This window comes from Thalassophryne amazonica, chromosome 12 (assembly GCF_902500255.1).
Source record: "Thalassophryne amazonica chromosome 12, fThaAma1.1, whole genome shotgun sequence".
NCBI classification, from domain to species: domain Eukaryota; kingdom Metazoa; phylum Chordata; class Actinopteri; order Batrachoidiformes; family Batrachoididae; genus Thalassophryne; species Thalassophryne amazonica.
Window position 1 is genome coordinate 102,899,044 of NC_047114.1, and position 17,195 is coordinate 102,916,238.

The window sequence follows — 17,195 nt, forward strand, 5'->3', positions numbered from 1 at the left end:
ACACATGGGTTAAAATCAAGCAACAGGAGGTTGAGGACTTTACAGAGCACATCAACTCGGTGGACTCCAATATCAAGTTCACACGTGAGGATGCCAGAAACAACCATTTAGCCTTCTTGGACTGTGATGTTACGATTGGAGAGAACAGGCAGCTCCAGACGGGTTTACAGAAAACCCACTCACACTGACCAATATCTGCTCTTTGGCTCAAACCACCCCCTTGAACACAAGCTCAGGGTGATCAGGACTCTTCAACACAGAGCCCTACAGGTGCCCACAACTAAAGAGGGAAGGGCTAAAGAACATGTCCAGAAAGCCCTCACAGTATGTGGGTACCCACGATGGTCCCTGGATAAAGTGCAGAAGTCCCAAAGAACAAAGAGACCAGACAGACAGGAGACTGAGCCAAGAAGAGGAGTGTCTCTCCCTTATTTAGCAGGACTAGGGGAAAAAACTACATAGGATCTTCAGACAGCACAAAATCCCATTTTACTTTAAACCTGTTACTACCTTGAGACAGAAATTACTCTTAAAGACACCAACCACACTTTTGAGGACAAGGAAGTGAAGGGGAGTGAAGGAAGCATTGTTTGTGAAACAGTTGAAACTCAGCCTTTACTGGGGAGGGGGTCTGAGACATACTTTGTCCCCTGTTTACAATGGGGTACTCAGGTCAAATTAGTTTCTGTCTTTTGTTCATGGTAATGAGTCACTCACGTCATCAGGAGAGGCGTCAGTCCCATCATTAGGAGGGACAGCTGCCCTGTCATTAGGAGGGTGCTAACTAGAGCACAATAGGTGCTAAATAGAGCAATTGTTAGTCACTAGCCAATAGCAGTCTGTCTCTCGGTAGGAGGAGTCTGGTTATGTTTAAAACTCCAGCTTTTGCTGGCTTCTGTTAATCTTCTCTACAAGAGTCAAGACAGAAGTCAGACTACCAGAGCAGCTGAGGAAGCTTCTGCGATGAGAAGCAAAAGGTCCTCGCTTCAAGCAACCCAGTCCAGTCGAATATTCAGCTTCTCTACCACAGGTGATAGTGTTAATTGCCTGGGAGTGGAACAGGGAGAGTTATAAAACATGAAGGGCAGGTTCCTTCCAGGACCAGGGTTGGGCCCAGCTGCAGTACAGAGTCCTCTTTCATTGTACCTCGAGCAGTGCGAAGTATTTCAACATCAGCAGCATTGGAAGATGGACAATGGTCTTCTGAGGCTTAGCCACACGAACCACCATGAGTTTGGACCTGGTTATCTCTATGAAGTGGACAACCCTCAGCACCACACCAGGGTCACCCGACAAAGTGCAGACTGCTAATTTCTTCAGTTCCACCATTGAGGATCCAAGTTGCTTTCCCAGTCCTCTGCATAATGTCGTACTTGATGGACTGCAGAGATCATCTTCTCCGGTGTTGAAATCTGTCAGTGTTTTTACAGTGGACACCAACTGGCTGATTAGGTGGAGCCTTGTCTGGGATGAGCTTTGACTAGCTGCATGGTCATGCCAGTATTGTGCTGGGAGGGGAAAGGTCCAAGTCTTTAGTATCCTCATGCTTCCAGTCTTACCCTATGGTCACATTAACTACTGTGGAGGCAAAAATGATTTTAAGTCAAAGTGTCTGAGGCTGTTTGTGGAAATGAAGTCAAGAAATTAACAGATTAAATAACAGGCTTTTAATTTGAGGCCTCGAAGACGAACGCAAAGTCAAAAAATCAGAACAGCAGGATTTTGAATGAGTGCGCTTGACTGCTTAATAGAACTAAAGGTCACTTAATTTGTTTCAGTCCTTTGTCTTTTTTAGATTTGTGTTTATTTCTTGCTAAGTTTTCCAAAATATGAGGAAAAATGTCAAACATATTAGATTTGTACAGAAATTAGATGTTTCAGAGCGTATTCCTCCAGCTTGGTTTATTTTGTTTGAGGAAGCAGATGGCTGACGTCACGCTGCCTTTTTACTCGTATTGGCAGTCGCTGTGTCTCATCACTCATTATAAAATAGACTTCTCCTGTATTTTGGCCCTGCCTAATTGGCAGTATAGTACATCTGATCTGATCATTGCCTCTCTTGCTTGTAGTTAATGTGACCGTAGCATAGGCTTGACTTGAACCAGTGACCTAAGACAGGGACTGGATGTCTTTAGTCCCAGTTCCCTCTGGAGAATTCATGGGTATCACTGGAATGACTGTATGATATGAGCGTTTACTTCGGGAGATGCCACCTGCGTCTACTACTTGTGCTCTGATTGGATGATTGCGTTTTTTTTTTTTTTTTTCCATTTTCTTTTTTTCAGGCCAACGTTTACCACGCCAGCAGCTCCAGCGGGGACAGCAGGGCCATCAAGATCTACAAGACATCCATCCTGCTGTTCAAAGACCGAGACAAATACGTGAGCGGAGAGTTCAGGTCCGAACCACAACTGAGTCACATGAACAACAAGTCAAAAACATTTTAGGAAATTATATTGGACAGCAGGAAGTTAATGAGTAGCGTATTTTCTGGAGTGTAGGTTGTAGTGTTTGTTTGTTTTTGCTTTTATATAACTACTTTTAGAGGTTCTGCAACCTGGACCCCAGTGCAACATATAAACCTTTTTTAAAGAAATAAAAACTCATGTGATTATATTATTATTAATGAATTGTTATAATAATAATAATTCCAGGAATCAACACAGTAAACAAAAAAACTCCAGTAATAAACGTTCACTATAACAGTGCACAAAAATTCCAAGTTAAAGAGCTGATTAAAATAATAATAATTCAATTCAATTCAATTTTATTTATATAGCGCCAAATCACAACAAACAGTTGCCCCAAGGCGCTTTATATTGTAAGGCAAGGCCATACAATAATTACATAAAAACCCCAAAGGTCAAAACGACCCCCTGTGAGCAAGCACTTGGCGACAGTGGGAAGGAAAACTCCCTTTTAACAGGAAGAAACCTCCAGCAGAACCAGGCTCAGGGAGGGGCAGTCTTCTGCTGGGACTGGTTGGGGCTGAGGGAGAGAACCAGGAAAAAGACATGCTGTGGAGGGGAGATAATAATGATAATGATGATGATCAGAAGGACTCGTGTTTTTAGGGCCCGAGTAGGCAACGTCCTACGAGGACCCTATTGTAATTGCGCTGTTTATTATTATTATTATTTATTAGGGCCCGAGTAGGTAACGTCCTACGAGGACCCTATTGTAATTGCGCTGTTTATTATTATTATTATTATTATTAGGGCCCGAGTAGGCAACGTCCTACAAGGACCCTATTGTAATTGCGCTGTTTATTATTATTATTTATTATTATTATTATTATTCTCACTCTTGAAATCGAAATTTCGGCCTCTTCCCATGCTCAAAAACTCAACAAACTTTCCAAAGTCGTCTGGCCGGATCCGAAATTCTATATTTTGGGGGCGTCGCACATGGTCGCAGAAAAATCGCGAAATAGTGCCCCTAGAAATTTTCAAAAACCCCTCCGCATTGGGCTTTTTTCGTCGTAGCCTCACGAAATTCAGTACACATATTTACCATGCCAGCACGCACGAAAAAGTCTTACTGTCATGGTGAAATATCGACAGGAAGTCGGCCATTTTGATTTTAAGTTTCGATTTTGAGCAACTTTTTTGCCATTTTTGGCCATTTCCACTACTTACATTTGAACGAACTCGTCCTAGGGATTTTATCCGATCGTCTTCAAATTTGGTCAAAATCATCACAACACAATGGTGATCAAAAGGTATCAAAAGATTCTAATTAAGTCAAAAGGCGTGGCTGCTAGGGGTCGTCAAACTTTGGCGAGCTTTTCGGAGCACGCCATTTCACTTCGAACGGCTGTCACGCCCACATACTTCATCGTAGATCCTTCAAACTTGCTGGACATGATGAGGGCTCCGCCCTGAACGTCTACATATCTTAAGTTCTCACCTGCGCCATAGCGCCCCCCGGTGGTTGCGGGAAATGTCCTATTTTTACTTTGAGGTCCTGATGTCACATACTTAACCCAATCAACTTCATTCTACTTCTGAAACATGCAGAACAAATTGGTGAATGTAGGCGATGAACGCCGTGAAGTTACGAGTAACAGCGTCCGTGTGGCGGCGTACCGAATATTGCCCATTCGCCATGAAATTCTTCATTCTTCATTTTGACGGCTTTAATTTTGTCACATCATCATGAAAATTGATACACAGGTCGAGCACGACAACCTCTTACAATTCATGGGGACGTCGCCCATGGGCGGGGCAAAATGTCTCAATAGCGCCCCCTTGAAACTTTCAAAACCCCCTCCCCATAGGGGTTTTTTTGGAGTAGGGAGATGAAAACTGGTACACGTGTGACTTGCATAGACGTACAAAAAAGTCTCTTGCACCATGGGTCTACTCCAAACAGGAAGTTGGACATTTTGAATTTTCTTGTCATTTTGGTGTGATTTCCACATGTTGTATTTGAACGAACTCCTCCTAGGGATTTTGTCCAATGCACTTCAAATTTCTTACAGATCACCCAGAGACGATACTGACCAAAAGTTATCGAAAGCTTTTCTGTATGTCGAAGGGTGTGGCCGCTATGGTGCCGCCATTTTGACCCTTCGCCATATGAACATTATACTTAAACGGGTACTGAAGTCACATAGTTAACCCCATTAACTTCCTTCCACTTCTAAAACATGCAGAACAACTTGGTGAACGTAGGCGATGATCGCCGTGAAGTTACGAGTAACGGCATCCGTGTGGCGGCGTGCCGAATATTGCCCATTCGCCATGATATTACGTTCTTCCTTTTGATGGCTTTAATTTTGTCATATCATCATGAAAATTGATAACACAGGTCAAGCACGACAACCTCTTACAATTCATAGGGGCATCGCCCGTGGGCGGGGCAAAATGCCTCAATAGCACCCCCTTGAAACTTTCCAAAACCCCTCCCCATAGGGGTTTTTTTGGAGTAGGGAGATGAAATTGGTACACGTGTGACTTGCATAGACGTACAAAAAGTCTCTTGCACCATGAGTCTACTCCAAACAGGAAGTCGGCCATTTTGCATTTTCTTCTCATTTTGGCGTGATTTCCACATGTTGTATTTGAATGAACTCTTCCTACGGATTTTGTCCAATGCACTTCAAATTTCTTTGACAGCATCCAAAGATGATACTGACCAAAAGTTATCGAAAGCTTTTCTCTGTTGAAGGGTGTGTCCGCTATGGTGCCGCCATTTTGACCCTTTGCCATGGAACATCAAGTCATGATAACTCCTTCATGCTTTGCCTGATTGACTTGAAACTTCACATGTATGATGACGGTTGGCCCCTCAACACACCTGGCCCCTCTGTTTGTACACTGAGCGCCCCCTAGTGGATGAACAATCAACATGTCATAACTCCTTGATGCATTGTGTGATTTGTTTAAAATTTTAACTGTGTAATGAGTGGTTGTCCCTGCATGCACATGCCCACATGTGGTCACAAGGGCACCCACTGGCCTGGGTAGGCGGTTGCGCGGAATGAGGGCCCGTATATGACTGCTTGCAGGCCTAGTTATTATTATTAGGGCCCGAGTAGGCAACGTCCTACGAGGACCCTATTGTAATTGCGCTGTTTATTATTATTATTATTTATTATTATTATTCTCACTCTTGAAATCGAAATTTCGGCCTCTTCCCATGCTCAAAAACTCAGCAAACTTTCCAAAGTCCTCCGGCCGGATCCAAAATTCGATATTTTGGGGGCGTCGCACATGGTTGCAGAAAAATCGTGAAATAGCGCCCCCTAGAAATTTTCAAAAACCCCTCCTCATTGGGCTTTTTTCATCGTAGCCTCACGAAATCCGGTACACATATTTACCATGCCAGGACGCACGAAAAAGTCTCTTACTGTCATGGTGAAATATCGACAGGAAGTCGGCCATTTTGATTTTAAGTTTCGATTTTGAGCAAATTTTTGCCATTTTTGGCCATTTCCACTACTTACATTTGAACAAACTCGTCCTAGGCATTTCATCCGATTGTCTTCAAATTTGGTCAAAATCATCACAACACAATCATAATCAAAAGTTATCAAAAGATTCTAATTAAGTCAAAAAGCGTGGCTGCTAGGGGTCGTCAAACTTTGGCGAGCTTTTCGGAGCACGCCATTTCACTTCGAACGGCTGTCACGCCCACATACGTCATCGTAGATCCTTCAAACTTGCTGGACGTGATGAGGGCTCCGCCCTGAACGTCTACATATCTTAAGTTCCCCCCTGCGCCATAGCGCCCCCCCGGTGGTGGCGGGAAATGTCCTATTTTTACTTTAAGAGGTCCTGACGTCACATACTTAACCCAATCAACTTCATTCCACTTCTAAAACATGCACAACAAATTGGTGAACGTAGGCGATGAACGCCGTGAAGTTACGAGTAACGGCGTCGGTGTGGCGGCGTGCCGAATATTGCCGAATATACACATGTGTGACTTGCATAGACGTACAAAAAAGTCTCTTGCACCATGGGTCTACTCCAAACAGGAAGTCAGCCATTTTGAATTTTGTTCTCATTTTGGCGTGATTTCCACATGTTGTATTTGAACGAACTCCTCCCAGGGATTTTGTCCAATGCACTTCAAATTTATTTAACAGTATCCACAGATGATACTAACCAAAAGTTTTCAAAAGCTTTTCTCTATGTTGAAGGGTGTGGCCGCTGTGGTGCTGCCATTTTGACCCTTTGCCATAGAACATCAAGTCATGATAACTCCTTCATGCTTTGCCTGATTGACTTGAAACTTCACATGTATGGCCTGTATATGACTGCTTGCAGTCCTAGTTATTGTTGTATTTCTAACACTGGGCCAGAAATCCCCGTTCATGTGTGTCAATTAACATCCAATGCATCGTCCATCTTGCTTATATTTGAAAATACAACAGTCCTTGTATTAAGTAACATCGCAGGCTGTGGTGTGCACATTTTTACTACGCTGATCTCTTATTCCTTGTTAAAGTTGCCCCAGTGGAAACACTGTGTTAAACAGTGTGTTCATTTTTTCTTAATCTAATTTATCCTTTACAGTGGCTTGCAAAAGTATTCAGCCCCTTGGTATTTCACACATTTTAATTTGTTCATGGCATTTCAAATACAAAAAGTAAATCAGGTTTCTCAATAAAAAAAAAAGTCTAAAATTATCTTCCTTAGACTCTAAATAAAGTTCAAGACATATTCAGTGACTTGGAAATGTTTGTGTATCCATCCCCTGACTTGTCTGAAGAAAACTGGCAATAAAACTGAATATTTACAGGTATTATACCAAAGGGGCTCAATACTTATGCAACCCATCATCTTAGCTTTTATATTTTTAATTTATATCAAATGAGAGAGATTTGCTTTGAGTTTGGGTTAAAATGGACTGCATTTATATTAAAGGAAGATCATTTTAAAAATTTTTGTATTGAGAAAGCTGACTTACGTTATATTTGAAATGCCAATGTGAAATACCATGGGGCCAAATACTTTTGGAAGCCGCTGCCTTTAAACGGGTTAGTCCCATTGAGATCGAGATCTCTTTTACAAGGGAGACCTGGACAATTTAAAGTTTCCGGTCCACCTAACCCGCATGACTTTGGATGTGGGAGGAAGCCGGAGCACACGGAGGAAACCCACACAAACGCCACACAGAAAGGCCACAGGTGGGAATCGAACCCATGACCTTCTTGCTGTGAAGAAACAGGACTAACCACTAATCCACCGTGCTGCCGCAGAAAAATACCACTGTAATTTCTCCCGTCTCTTTATGTAATTTCCTGGTCCTCACCAAGAACCAAACCATTATTTTCCTCATTTTGAGTTAATTAAAGGTCACGTTAGAAACCAGGCCTGGGACAGACAGTGTCCATCTTGTGAAAGGCCCAGAAAAAAGCTCACATAACACTTTGATACAATGGGCCGGCCGGCACAGTAGGTGTGGTTTAGTCTCACGTTTCTAATCTTACTGGCTCTCACCAACAGGGGGAGCTCTCGCTGTATCTGGAACTTGCACATATGATGGAAGTGAAATGTAACTCATATTTCTCAGAAACTTCCAAATAACACAAACACTTGATAACTAACATAAAATAAGGAATTAGCACAGATATTATCTAACGCCTCCCCCCCGAAACTATTTTTCTCTTTTCCCTCTTCAAGATGCATTTTTTGATTGATGCAACTCCAGAAAACATGCGAATTGATCTGTGATGAGTGACATCAGTGACAACGAAGATGATGAACCTTAAGAATTGTTTCCTGAAGTTGGTGTTTCTCAATAAATGCTGAGTCACTGTTCAGCTTTCTGTTAAATCTGCAGTGCGAATTTCAGATCTGAAAGTTTGTTTCAAAGAGTTACAGACTGAAACTGGCTTCCGGATTCTGCTTAAATCCATTTCTGCTGATCGCTTCAATAATCAGAACACATCTGTCCATCCATGTTCCGAACCTGATTAGTATTGTTGTTTGGGTCATGGGGGTGGAGCCTCTGGCTGCGTTCACTGGGTGAGAGGCGGAGTTCCTCCTGGATGGGCCGCCAGCCTGTCGCAGGGCCGACACCCACAGACAAGACACGTTCACAGGGAACCTCGCTGAATCAGAAAGCATCAGCTCTCACCGTCGCACTTTATTATTAAAATCAGATGCAGTCACTTATCAGTCACTGAATATTGTCCATAACTGTGAGATGTTCTGTTCTAGGTTTCGTCGTGGTTACTGCAAAGGAAACCCCAGAAAGATGGTGAGAACGTGGGCCGAAAAGGAGATGAGGAACCTCGTCAGGTCAGATCCACTTTCTTAATGGCCAGAATCCAGTAGAACCTGGAAGATTCTGAAGGCACACACATAGTTGTATGTAAAAGTTTGTGCCCCCTGATGATTTCCATGATTTTCCTTTATAAATCATTGGTTGTTTGGATCAGCAACTTCAGTTAAATATATCAAATAGCAGACAAACACACTGATATTTGAGAAGTGAAATGAAGTTTATAGGATTTACAGAAAGTGTGCAATAATTCTTTAAACAAAATTAGGCAGGTGCATAAATTTGAGCATCTCAACAGAAAAAATACATCAATATTTAGTAGATCCTCCTTTTGCAGAAATAACAGCCTCTAAACGCTTCCTATAGCTTCCAATGAGAGTCTGGATTCTGCTTGAAGGCATTTTGGACCATTCTTCTTTACAAAACATCTCAGGTTTGTTGGTTTCTGAGTATGGACAGCCCGCTTAAAATCACACCACAGATTTTCAATAATATTCAGGTCTGGGGACTGAGATGGTCATTCCAGAACGTTGTACTTGTTCCTCTGCATGAATGCCTTAGTAGATTTTGAGCAGTGTTTAGGGTCGTTGTCTTGTTGAAAGATCCAGCCCCGGAACAACTTCAACTTCATCACTGATTCATGAACACTGTTCTCAAGAATCTGCTGATATTGACTGGAATCCATGTGACCCTCAACTTTAACAAGATTACCAGTACCTGCACTGGCCACACAGCCCCACAGCATGATGGAACCACCTCCAAATTTTACTGTAGGTAGCAAGTGTTTTACTTGGAATGTTGTGTTCTTTTTCAGCCATGCATACCGCCCCTTGTTATGTCCAAATAACTCAATTTTAGTTTCATCAGTCCACAGCACCTTATTCCAAAATGAAGCTGGCTTGTCCAAATGTGCTTTAGCATACCTCAAGTGACTCTGTTTGTGGCCTGTACGCAGAAAAGGCTTCCTCTGCATTACAGCATCATACAGCATCTCTTTGCATCATACAGCATCTCTTTGTGCAAAGTGCGCTGTACAGTTGAACCATGCACTATCTGCAGCAAGATCATGTTGTAGGTCTTTGGAGCAGGTCTGTGGGTTGACTATGACTATTCTCACCATCCTTCACTTATCGGTCCTTCAGAGTGGCTGTTGTTTTTTAGGGTGTTTGTCAGGAAAATGATCATTTCTCTACATTGGTTACAAACCCTGCAGCGGGTCTGTAATCAACCGTTTCTGCAGCGCGGCTTTGCGTTTAACCTTGAATCAATGAAGCAGTGCTTTGATCTGCTGCTTTGTTGGTTCTTTGTTTTATTTCGCGTTATCTTAATTTTTCCCGACTAAAATCCTAATCTATGAGTATTATTTACCTTTTCTATGTTAAACCGACCTGTTATGGTCTTCTGAAACAGTTGATAGATGTATTTTATAACTTATAAATGGGACAGATGCTAATGCGTTAGCATGTCTATGGCATTTTCAGTGTTAAAGTTAGCATTAAGCTGTTTGCATCTCAGCACAGTTTATGTGCATTTGTTTTCTGTATAATAATTAATGGTTCAGCGTTTGTCATAAGAGTCAAATGTATTACAAATTGTAATATTTTTTCATCTATTTTTATTTATATATTAATAACAACAATAATAGTAATAATATCTCATAATAATTAATAATGCTGCCATTTTAGAGAAAGAGACAAAAAGAAACAGAACAAAACACAACAGAAAATATAAAACCAACTAACAATGAAAATAAATAAATATAGAAATAAGTATTTCCTGTGAACACCTAGTGACTCTCACTCCTCCATTTCATCCCTGTCTTATTTAAGTTTAATGACAGTTTGTTTCGGTCAAACCATATTTTCAGTTTGTTAATTTCTTCAGTGATTTCCTCCAGAACTTTCTGCCAAACTAGAAAACTGCTGCATCCTAGTAAGAGCAGAATATTACTGGAATCAATTTGAATAAGGAAAGTTGTATTTTTTTTTTCTCACTAAATGGATGCTGCACTCACTGCAGTTTATTGTCTGGAATAGTCCCAGATTGCATTTCAGAGCTTCTAGAATTCAAACATTTTGGTGTTGGGGGGTAATTTTGGGTTTCAGCTTTTTTTGTTTATCACCACTTTCATCCCTGAATATGAGTTGTGATTCACTTTTGTGCAGATTAAAGTTACTAACTGGGACTCCTGTCTTGTGAGAAAGAAAAGAGAATCATCGTCTGTTCTGTTCACACAGCTCCAAACACTGTGCGGCTCTCTGCCGAGTCAAGTTAGAACGATAGAATCCAGTCGGAATTAATAACTTCAAAGTGAAACACCGTTTAAATCAAATAACGCCTCTTTACAAATGTTGTAATAAAAACAAACTGCAATCAATCAAAATGTTTTTTTTTTGTTTTTTTCCCCTCCCAAAATGAGACGTCCTGTGCTGACGTGCAGCTATTCATGCCAAAATGTCAAAGGAAATGCTTTTGACAAAAACTACAGATTTTACTTATTTTTATTTATGTCCAGAGATCAAGGATCCAGTGACCAATTTAAAATGTTGACATAGAAAACCTGTAAAGCCTACTTTTAGTACACAGAAAATTCACACAAGACCTATTGATAAGGAATCGGATCAATAAGTGGAATCAATAATGGTATTGACATCGATAAAATCTTATCAATACCCATCCCTATCTGTGTATTTTGAAATTTCAAGATTTGGTGGATTATTTTACGATACAGATCATGAACAAAGTTAAAAATAATCTTTTGCCTCTACACGTTCAGGAGTTGTTTAAAATGAGGGAGTCCAGTTATCATTTGTGAGAAACACTGACATCTGAGAGAGGAAAGATTCAGACTACTGTTAAAAGTCATTGTATTTCTGTAAAAGGTGTTAGAATCTGGAATGATTGTTGTGATAGTATTAAATTCTCTGGTACATTGGTAGGTGTCAAGTCTATAAAAACAACATTTCTTACTATAGAACACTATATTAGGCAAACTGTTTTTGTGGTTCTTTTTTTTATTTGCACATCATATTACTGATTGTTTTGTTGTGTTCAGTTACGTTAGTTTTCTGATTAGTACCTTGTTCTGAGCATATTTACATGTGTATAGTAACTGGTGTGGGGGGGGGGGGGGGTCCTTTTATCAGCTGTTGCTTCAGCCCTTTCAGTGGCCCTCAGTTGGGAAATTGTTTGAGTTATTGTTGTATTTCCCCCCCCAATTTGTTTTGTTAGTAAGAGATTCATGTGTTGGTATTTTGTTTATGTGTGCGCTGAATAAAACGTATTCATTCATTTAACTGAAATTTCTGATCCAGAGAAACAATGATTTATAAAGGAAAATCATGAACTGCAGATCAAAACCCAAGTTTTCCACATGGGTAGAAGCTGACCTGACGGACAGAACCTGGTAGAACTTGATTTGCGCTCAGAGGCGGGCTCAGTAGAATCTAACACTTTATGTTCAGGCTGCAGACTGCTGGTATTCCAAGTCCACAACCTTTGCTACTCCGAAGTCATGTTCTGCTGATGAGCTTCATTGGAACCGACAACATGTAAGCACCAGTTAGAGTGGAAGGAAAAAACACTGACTGCTCTTTTTGTGAATGTTTCACCAACCTAAAGCCCCACCCCTTCTTGCCTACACTTCCTGTAATTATTTGAAGGCCTGTGGAGATGTAGTTTGTGTATGCTAATAAACTGAGTTGTTCTATGTAAGAATGATGATGTGTTCTTCTCGATTTGTCAGTATGGCTCAGGGCGCGGTATTGGCAAGAATAACAAATAGGTCACTGTACAGCTGTATTGCAATACATTATAGGATCCTACGTAATTTACTGCAAATTTATAGATGTGAGAATACAACTTGTGGTGTACTACCTGCGTAGGCTAATATTTCCATCTCAGGTCAGGTCTGGGGCCGTATCCATCACCCTGTGGAACCAGCTAGGTTCCTTAAAGAAAACCACCTGCACAGACAGGTGGTCCGTCCCCACCTGTCAACTGTTTCATGGCTGGGGAAGAACAAAGACACGCTGGGGAGAATATATTTCCCAGCTGGTTTGGGAATGCCTTGGGATCCCCCAGAAAGACTTTGTATTTGTATTTGTGCTGGAGACCCTCCTGTCCTGTGCACCAACAGCATTTCCTGTATATTTGTTTTGTGAATTGTTCTGTAATTTATGTCTGTATCATGGCCCAAGCAGAGGGTCACCCCTTTGAGTCTGGTCTGCTTGAGGTTTCTTCCTCAGAGGGAGTTTTTCCTTACCACTGTTGCTCTGGGGGTTAGTAAGGTTAGACCTTACTTGTGTGAAGCACCTTGAGGCAACTCTGTTGTGATTTGGTGCTATATAAATGATAATAAATTGAATTGAATTGACTTACAGGAGATAGGGAAGTGTGGGATGAGCTTGCTTGGTTGACTGGCACTGCGAGTTACAATGATGATGGTGTGTGTGTGTGTGTGTGTGGGTCTGTGTTGACGATGATATGTGTATTGATGACTCCTCTGTTGCCCATCAGACCTGCTGCACTGCTCAAGAACGCTGCGTTGTCAGAATCGAAGGCACGGCAGCTCTACCTTCAGGTGGTGCACAACATGAGGACAATGTTCCAGGAGGCTCGACTCGTCCACGCTGATCTCAGCGAATTCAACATGCTGTATGCGGACACACCCACTAATTTTCTCTCCAATCTCAAACTTTGCAGTGAGCTATGCTCACTGGAGACTGTTTTGACATATAATGTTGCTGAAGATACTTTCAGATCTGTTTGATAAATATGATATTGGCCGTTGGAGAACATTATCAGTAATCCCAAAATAAATCTCAAGCGTATCTAATAATATACAATCATCCACTGTGTCAAACGCAGCGCTAAGGTCTGACAATTGCATCACTGGGGTGGTATCGGAGTCCATTGCCAACAGATCATTCACCACTTTAGTAAGTGCCGTCTCCATGGAGTGGTGCATTCTAAGCACTGACTGCAGCAGCCCAAACAGTTTATTATCAGCAGGATACATAATCCAGAAATTGCTGTCAAACCATACTTTTTCAAGAATTTTAGACCAAAAGGACAAATTTTATATCTGTCTGATACTTCTGTTTTTCAGTGTAACTCCTGTGAATTTTAGGTCATTATTTTACTCCTTTGTAAATCTTAGGAGTGGTTAGCATTTTCACAAGCGGTTAGCTTGCAATTGCTTGGCTACACACTTGAATTTTCTGGTGCATAAAGTACACTACTTTACACTTTATGTAAATCCTGCGTGATGCTGGCAGATAGGGTGGCTCTTTTAGAGAGCCGTGTCCGTAAGCTAAAACAGCTTCTTAGCTCAGTGGAGTGAGATGTTACAGGCACTCCAGGCGAGGTTAGTGTTGGGCCGGCTAGCGTGCCCATTAGCATCAGCCTAGAAACACGGGCTGTGGAGGATGGCTTTCAGACTGTGGGTAGGTGGAGGAAGCCCCGTAGGGCTTGCTGCCCAGTTATGGTACCTCAATCACACTCACCACTGTGAACTGGTTTTCTCCCTTGGATTTGCCTGATGTGAGGTTTTTGAGCCCACAAGTGCCCCCTGTGTCCACGGTTGTTTGCAGTACATGTGGCCCAGAAGAAGAAGCTGTTTGTCAGTCTGCTGGTGTGGGACGTTGGTGATCTGTAGCAGCTCCCGGAGGGCAACAGGTCAAACAGGGTGGACAGGGTGTGTGGGGCCTCCTGCGATGGCCTTGGTTTTCCTAAGGTAGCAGGATGTGGTGATGTTTTCCAGGCTGGGTAGAGGCCAGCCGATGACAGTGATCTTTTGGGCAATGTTTATGACCCTCTGCACCACCTTTCTGTCCCGGCATACCACACACTCGGACAGTATGTCATCACACTCTCCACCGAGGAGTGATAGAAGGCCAGCAGCAGCTTTTTGTCCTTGTTTTTCTTGAGGACATGCAGGAAGTGTAGCTGCTGCTCAGCCTTCTTAACCAGAGCCCTGATGTTGGTGGTCCAGGAGCAGGTGTGGAGATGTGGGTGTCCAGAAACGTGAAGGTGGTGACAGTTTCTACCCATTCTCCATTTATGAGGAGGGGGTGTGGTTCTGTCTGTTTTTCCTGAAGTCCATCAGTTCTTTTGTCTTATGAGCGTTCAGGGTCAGGTTGTTCTCTGAGCACCAGAGTGAGTTTCTCCACCTTGGTCCTGTACGCTTTCTCGTCCTCATCGCAGATGAGTCCAACTGCTGTGGTATCATCTGCATATTTCATTATGTGGTTGGTTGGGTGGGTTGAAGAGCAGTCGTGGGTGTAGAGGGCGTACAGTCGAGGACTCGGAACACAGCCATGAGAGGAACCGGTGCGGAGTGTGAGTGTGGAGGAGTGGTGGGGCCTGAGTCTCACAGACTGGGCGGCTGGTCAGAAGGTTTTTGATCCAGTTACAGGTGGTGAGGGGGATCTGTAATTCCAGCAGTTTGGTGATGAGGATGTCCAGTTTGATGGTGTTAAACGCTGAGCTGTAGTCCATGAAGAGCATCCTCACATAGCTCTTCTTATTCTCCAGGCGGCTCAGCAAACTGGTGGGGGTCGAGGGAGGCACTCTCTGATTTGCTGGGAGACTGATCGCTCCAGGCACGTCATGATTACAGACGTCAGGGCGATGGGTCTATAATTATTCAGTCTGTCTGTGGCAGGTGTTTTGGGGATGGGGACTATGGTGGAGGCCTTCAGATGTGCAAATGGTGGCATGTGTCTGGGAGAGGTTGATGAGTGTAAGGATCCCTGCCAGTTGGTCACCACATACTTTAATCACCGCTCCCGGGATACCGTCAGGGCCAGCAGCTTTCCTGGGGTTCACTGCTCTTAGGTTTTTCCTCACCTCATGCTTCTGGAGAGAGAGAGGTGAGGTGTTGGAACCAGGGGGAGGCAGTGACTGCAGGTGTGTGGTGGTGGTGTTCTGGAAACGGGCAAAGAAGCTGTTTAGCTCTGCTGCTAGTGCTGGAGGATGTTGCAGGGGGATGACCTTTGTAGTTAGTTAGGGCCTGGAGGCCCTTCCACATCTGACGTGAGTTATTGTCCGTCAGGTATCCCTCTATTTTTTTCTTTTTGTAGAAGTGTTTAGCCTGTTTGATGTCCCTTGTCAGGTCAGCTCTGGCGGTGCTGTAGAGAGCTCTGTCTCCTGTCCTGAAGGTCAAGGTACGAGCTCTGATCAGGGTCTGGACTTCCTTTGTCATCCAGGACTACCTGTTTGGAAAGACCCAGATGTGTGTCTCCTTTGTGATGTTTTCCACACAGCACCTGATGTCGAAGAGGACAGACTCTGTGTGTGTGTGTGTGTGTGTGTGTGTGTGTGTGTGTGTGTGTGTGTGTGTGTGTGTGTGTGTTTCAAACTGAGCTTTTTTTTTTTTGTCTTTCAGTTTTTGATTAAAAAAAAAAACACTGACATCATATACATGCTCACCTTTACTAACCACTGACACTGTGTAGATACCACAATGGTGATGCTTACATCATCGATGTGTCGCAGTCGGTGGAGCACGATCATCCGCACGCTCTGGAGTTCCTCAGGAAGGACTGCAGCAATGTCAATGGTAAAGCTTTTTATTTTGACAGGAACAGGAAGTAGATGCAGTCATGATGCGAGTGTACTCATAGGGTGTGTGCCTGCAGAGTTCTTCAGGAAACATGGTGTAGCAGTGATGACGGTCAGAGAGCTGTTTGATTTCATCACAGACCCGTTAATAACCTGTCACAACATCGACCTCTACCTGGAGAAGGTTTGAGCACAAATATACAAGCTAATGAGAAGCTAATTGAACTAAATGAAGTGCATGTCAGTCAAGACATGAGTCAGAGTGCCAATCAGGGTGTCGGTCAGGGCATCGATCAGTCAGGGCGTGAGTCAGGATGTCCTCTATGTTTCTAACTGGTTGCCCAGGTGATGGTGATTGCAGCAGAGCGAACAGCAGAGCAGCGGTCTGATCAGGATTGTGTGGACGAGGAGGTGAATGGTTGTTTGGCGTCATGCCATCACTTTAAAATCTGCAGTGGAACCTATCAAGTTTGACCTCTGACCTGTGTGACAATGATTATCCTCCTCAGGTGTTCAAGAGGGCTTACATCCCTCAAACGCTGACCGAGGTCGGCCACTACGAACATCATGTCGACCAGTTGAGGGCGAAGGACAAGGAGCTTGCGCTCAGTGGAAACGATGACAGTGTAAGAGCTGCTGACGAGTGTTCATGTGTTCAGTCACAGACGAGAGCAGGAGAGATGAGTACCGAGTGTTACTGCTGAATGTGAGACATTCTAGAACCAAATGTTTTGTTTGTCCACCGGCAGCATCACTTGTCCCAAAATGTTCCTCACAGTTGTTTCAAACTGGTTCCGGGTCTAAGACTGACTTGCTGTGTCTTGTGTTGTGCAGATTCTATACCGGACTCTGACGGGCCTCAACAAGGACCTGTCTGGAGTGCAAACGGT

The 17,195-nt window shown here is 43.0% G+C and overlaps 1 protein-coding gene across 3 annotated transcripts in view; it reads left to right on the top strand.

The window, feature by feature from the left end:
* Window positions 1-17,195, top strand: part of riok1 (RIO kinase 1 (yeast)) — a 90,074-nt gene that overhangs the window by 54,947 nt on the left and 17,932 nt on the right. For all 3 annotated transcript variants that reach the window (XM_034183462.1, XM_034183464.1, XM_034183465.1), the window contains exons 7-15: window positions 2,286-2,398; window positions 8,676-8,756; window positions 12,204-12,290; window positions 13,258-13,395; window positions 16,200-16,303; window positions 16,383-16,489; window positions 16,651-16,716; window positions 16,815-16,931; window positions 17,140-17,193. In XM_034183462.1, the coding sequence (XP_034039353.1) occupies window positions 2,286-2,398; window positions 8,676-8,756; window positions 12,204-12,290; window positions 13,258-13,395; window positions 16,200-16,303; window positions 16,383-16,489; window positions 16,651-16,716; window positions 16,815-16,931; window positions 17,140-17,193 (867 nt within the window). The remainder of the gene's footprint in view (window positions 1-2,285; window positions 2,399-8,675; window positions 8,757-12,203; window positions 12,291-13,257; window positions 13,396-16,199; window positions 16,304-16,382; window positions 16,490-16,650; window positions 16,717-16,814; window positions 16,932-17,139; window positions 17,194-17,195) is intronic.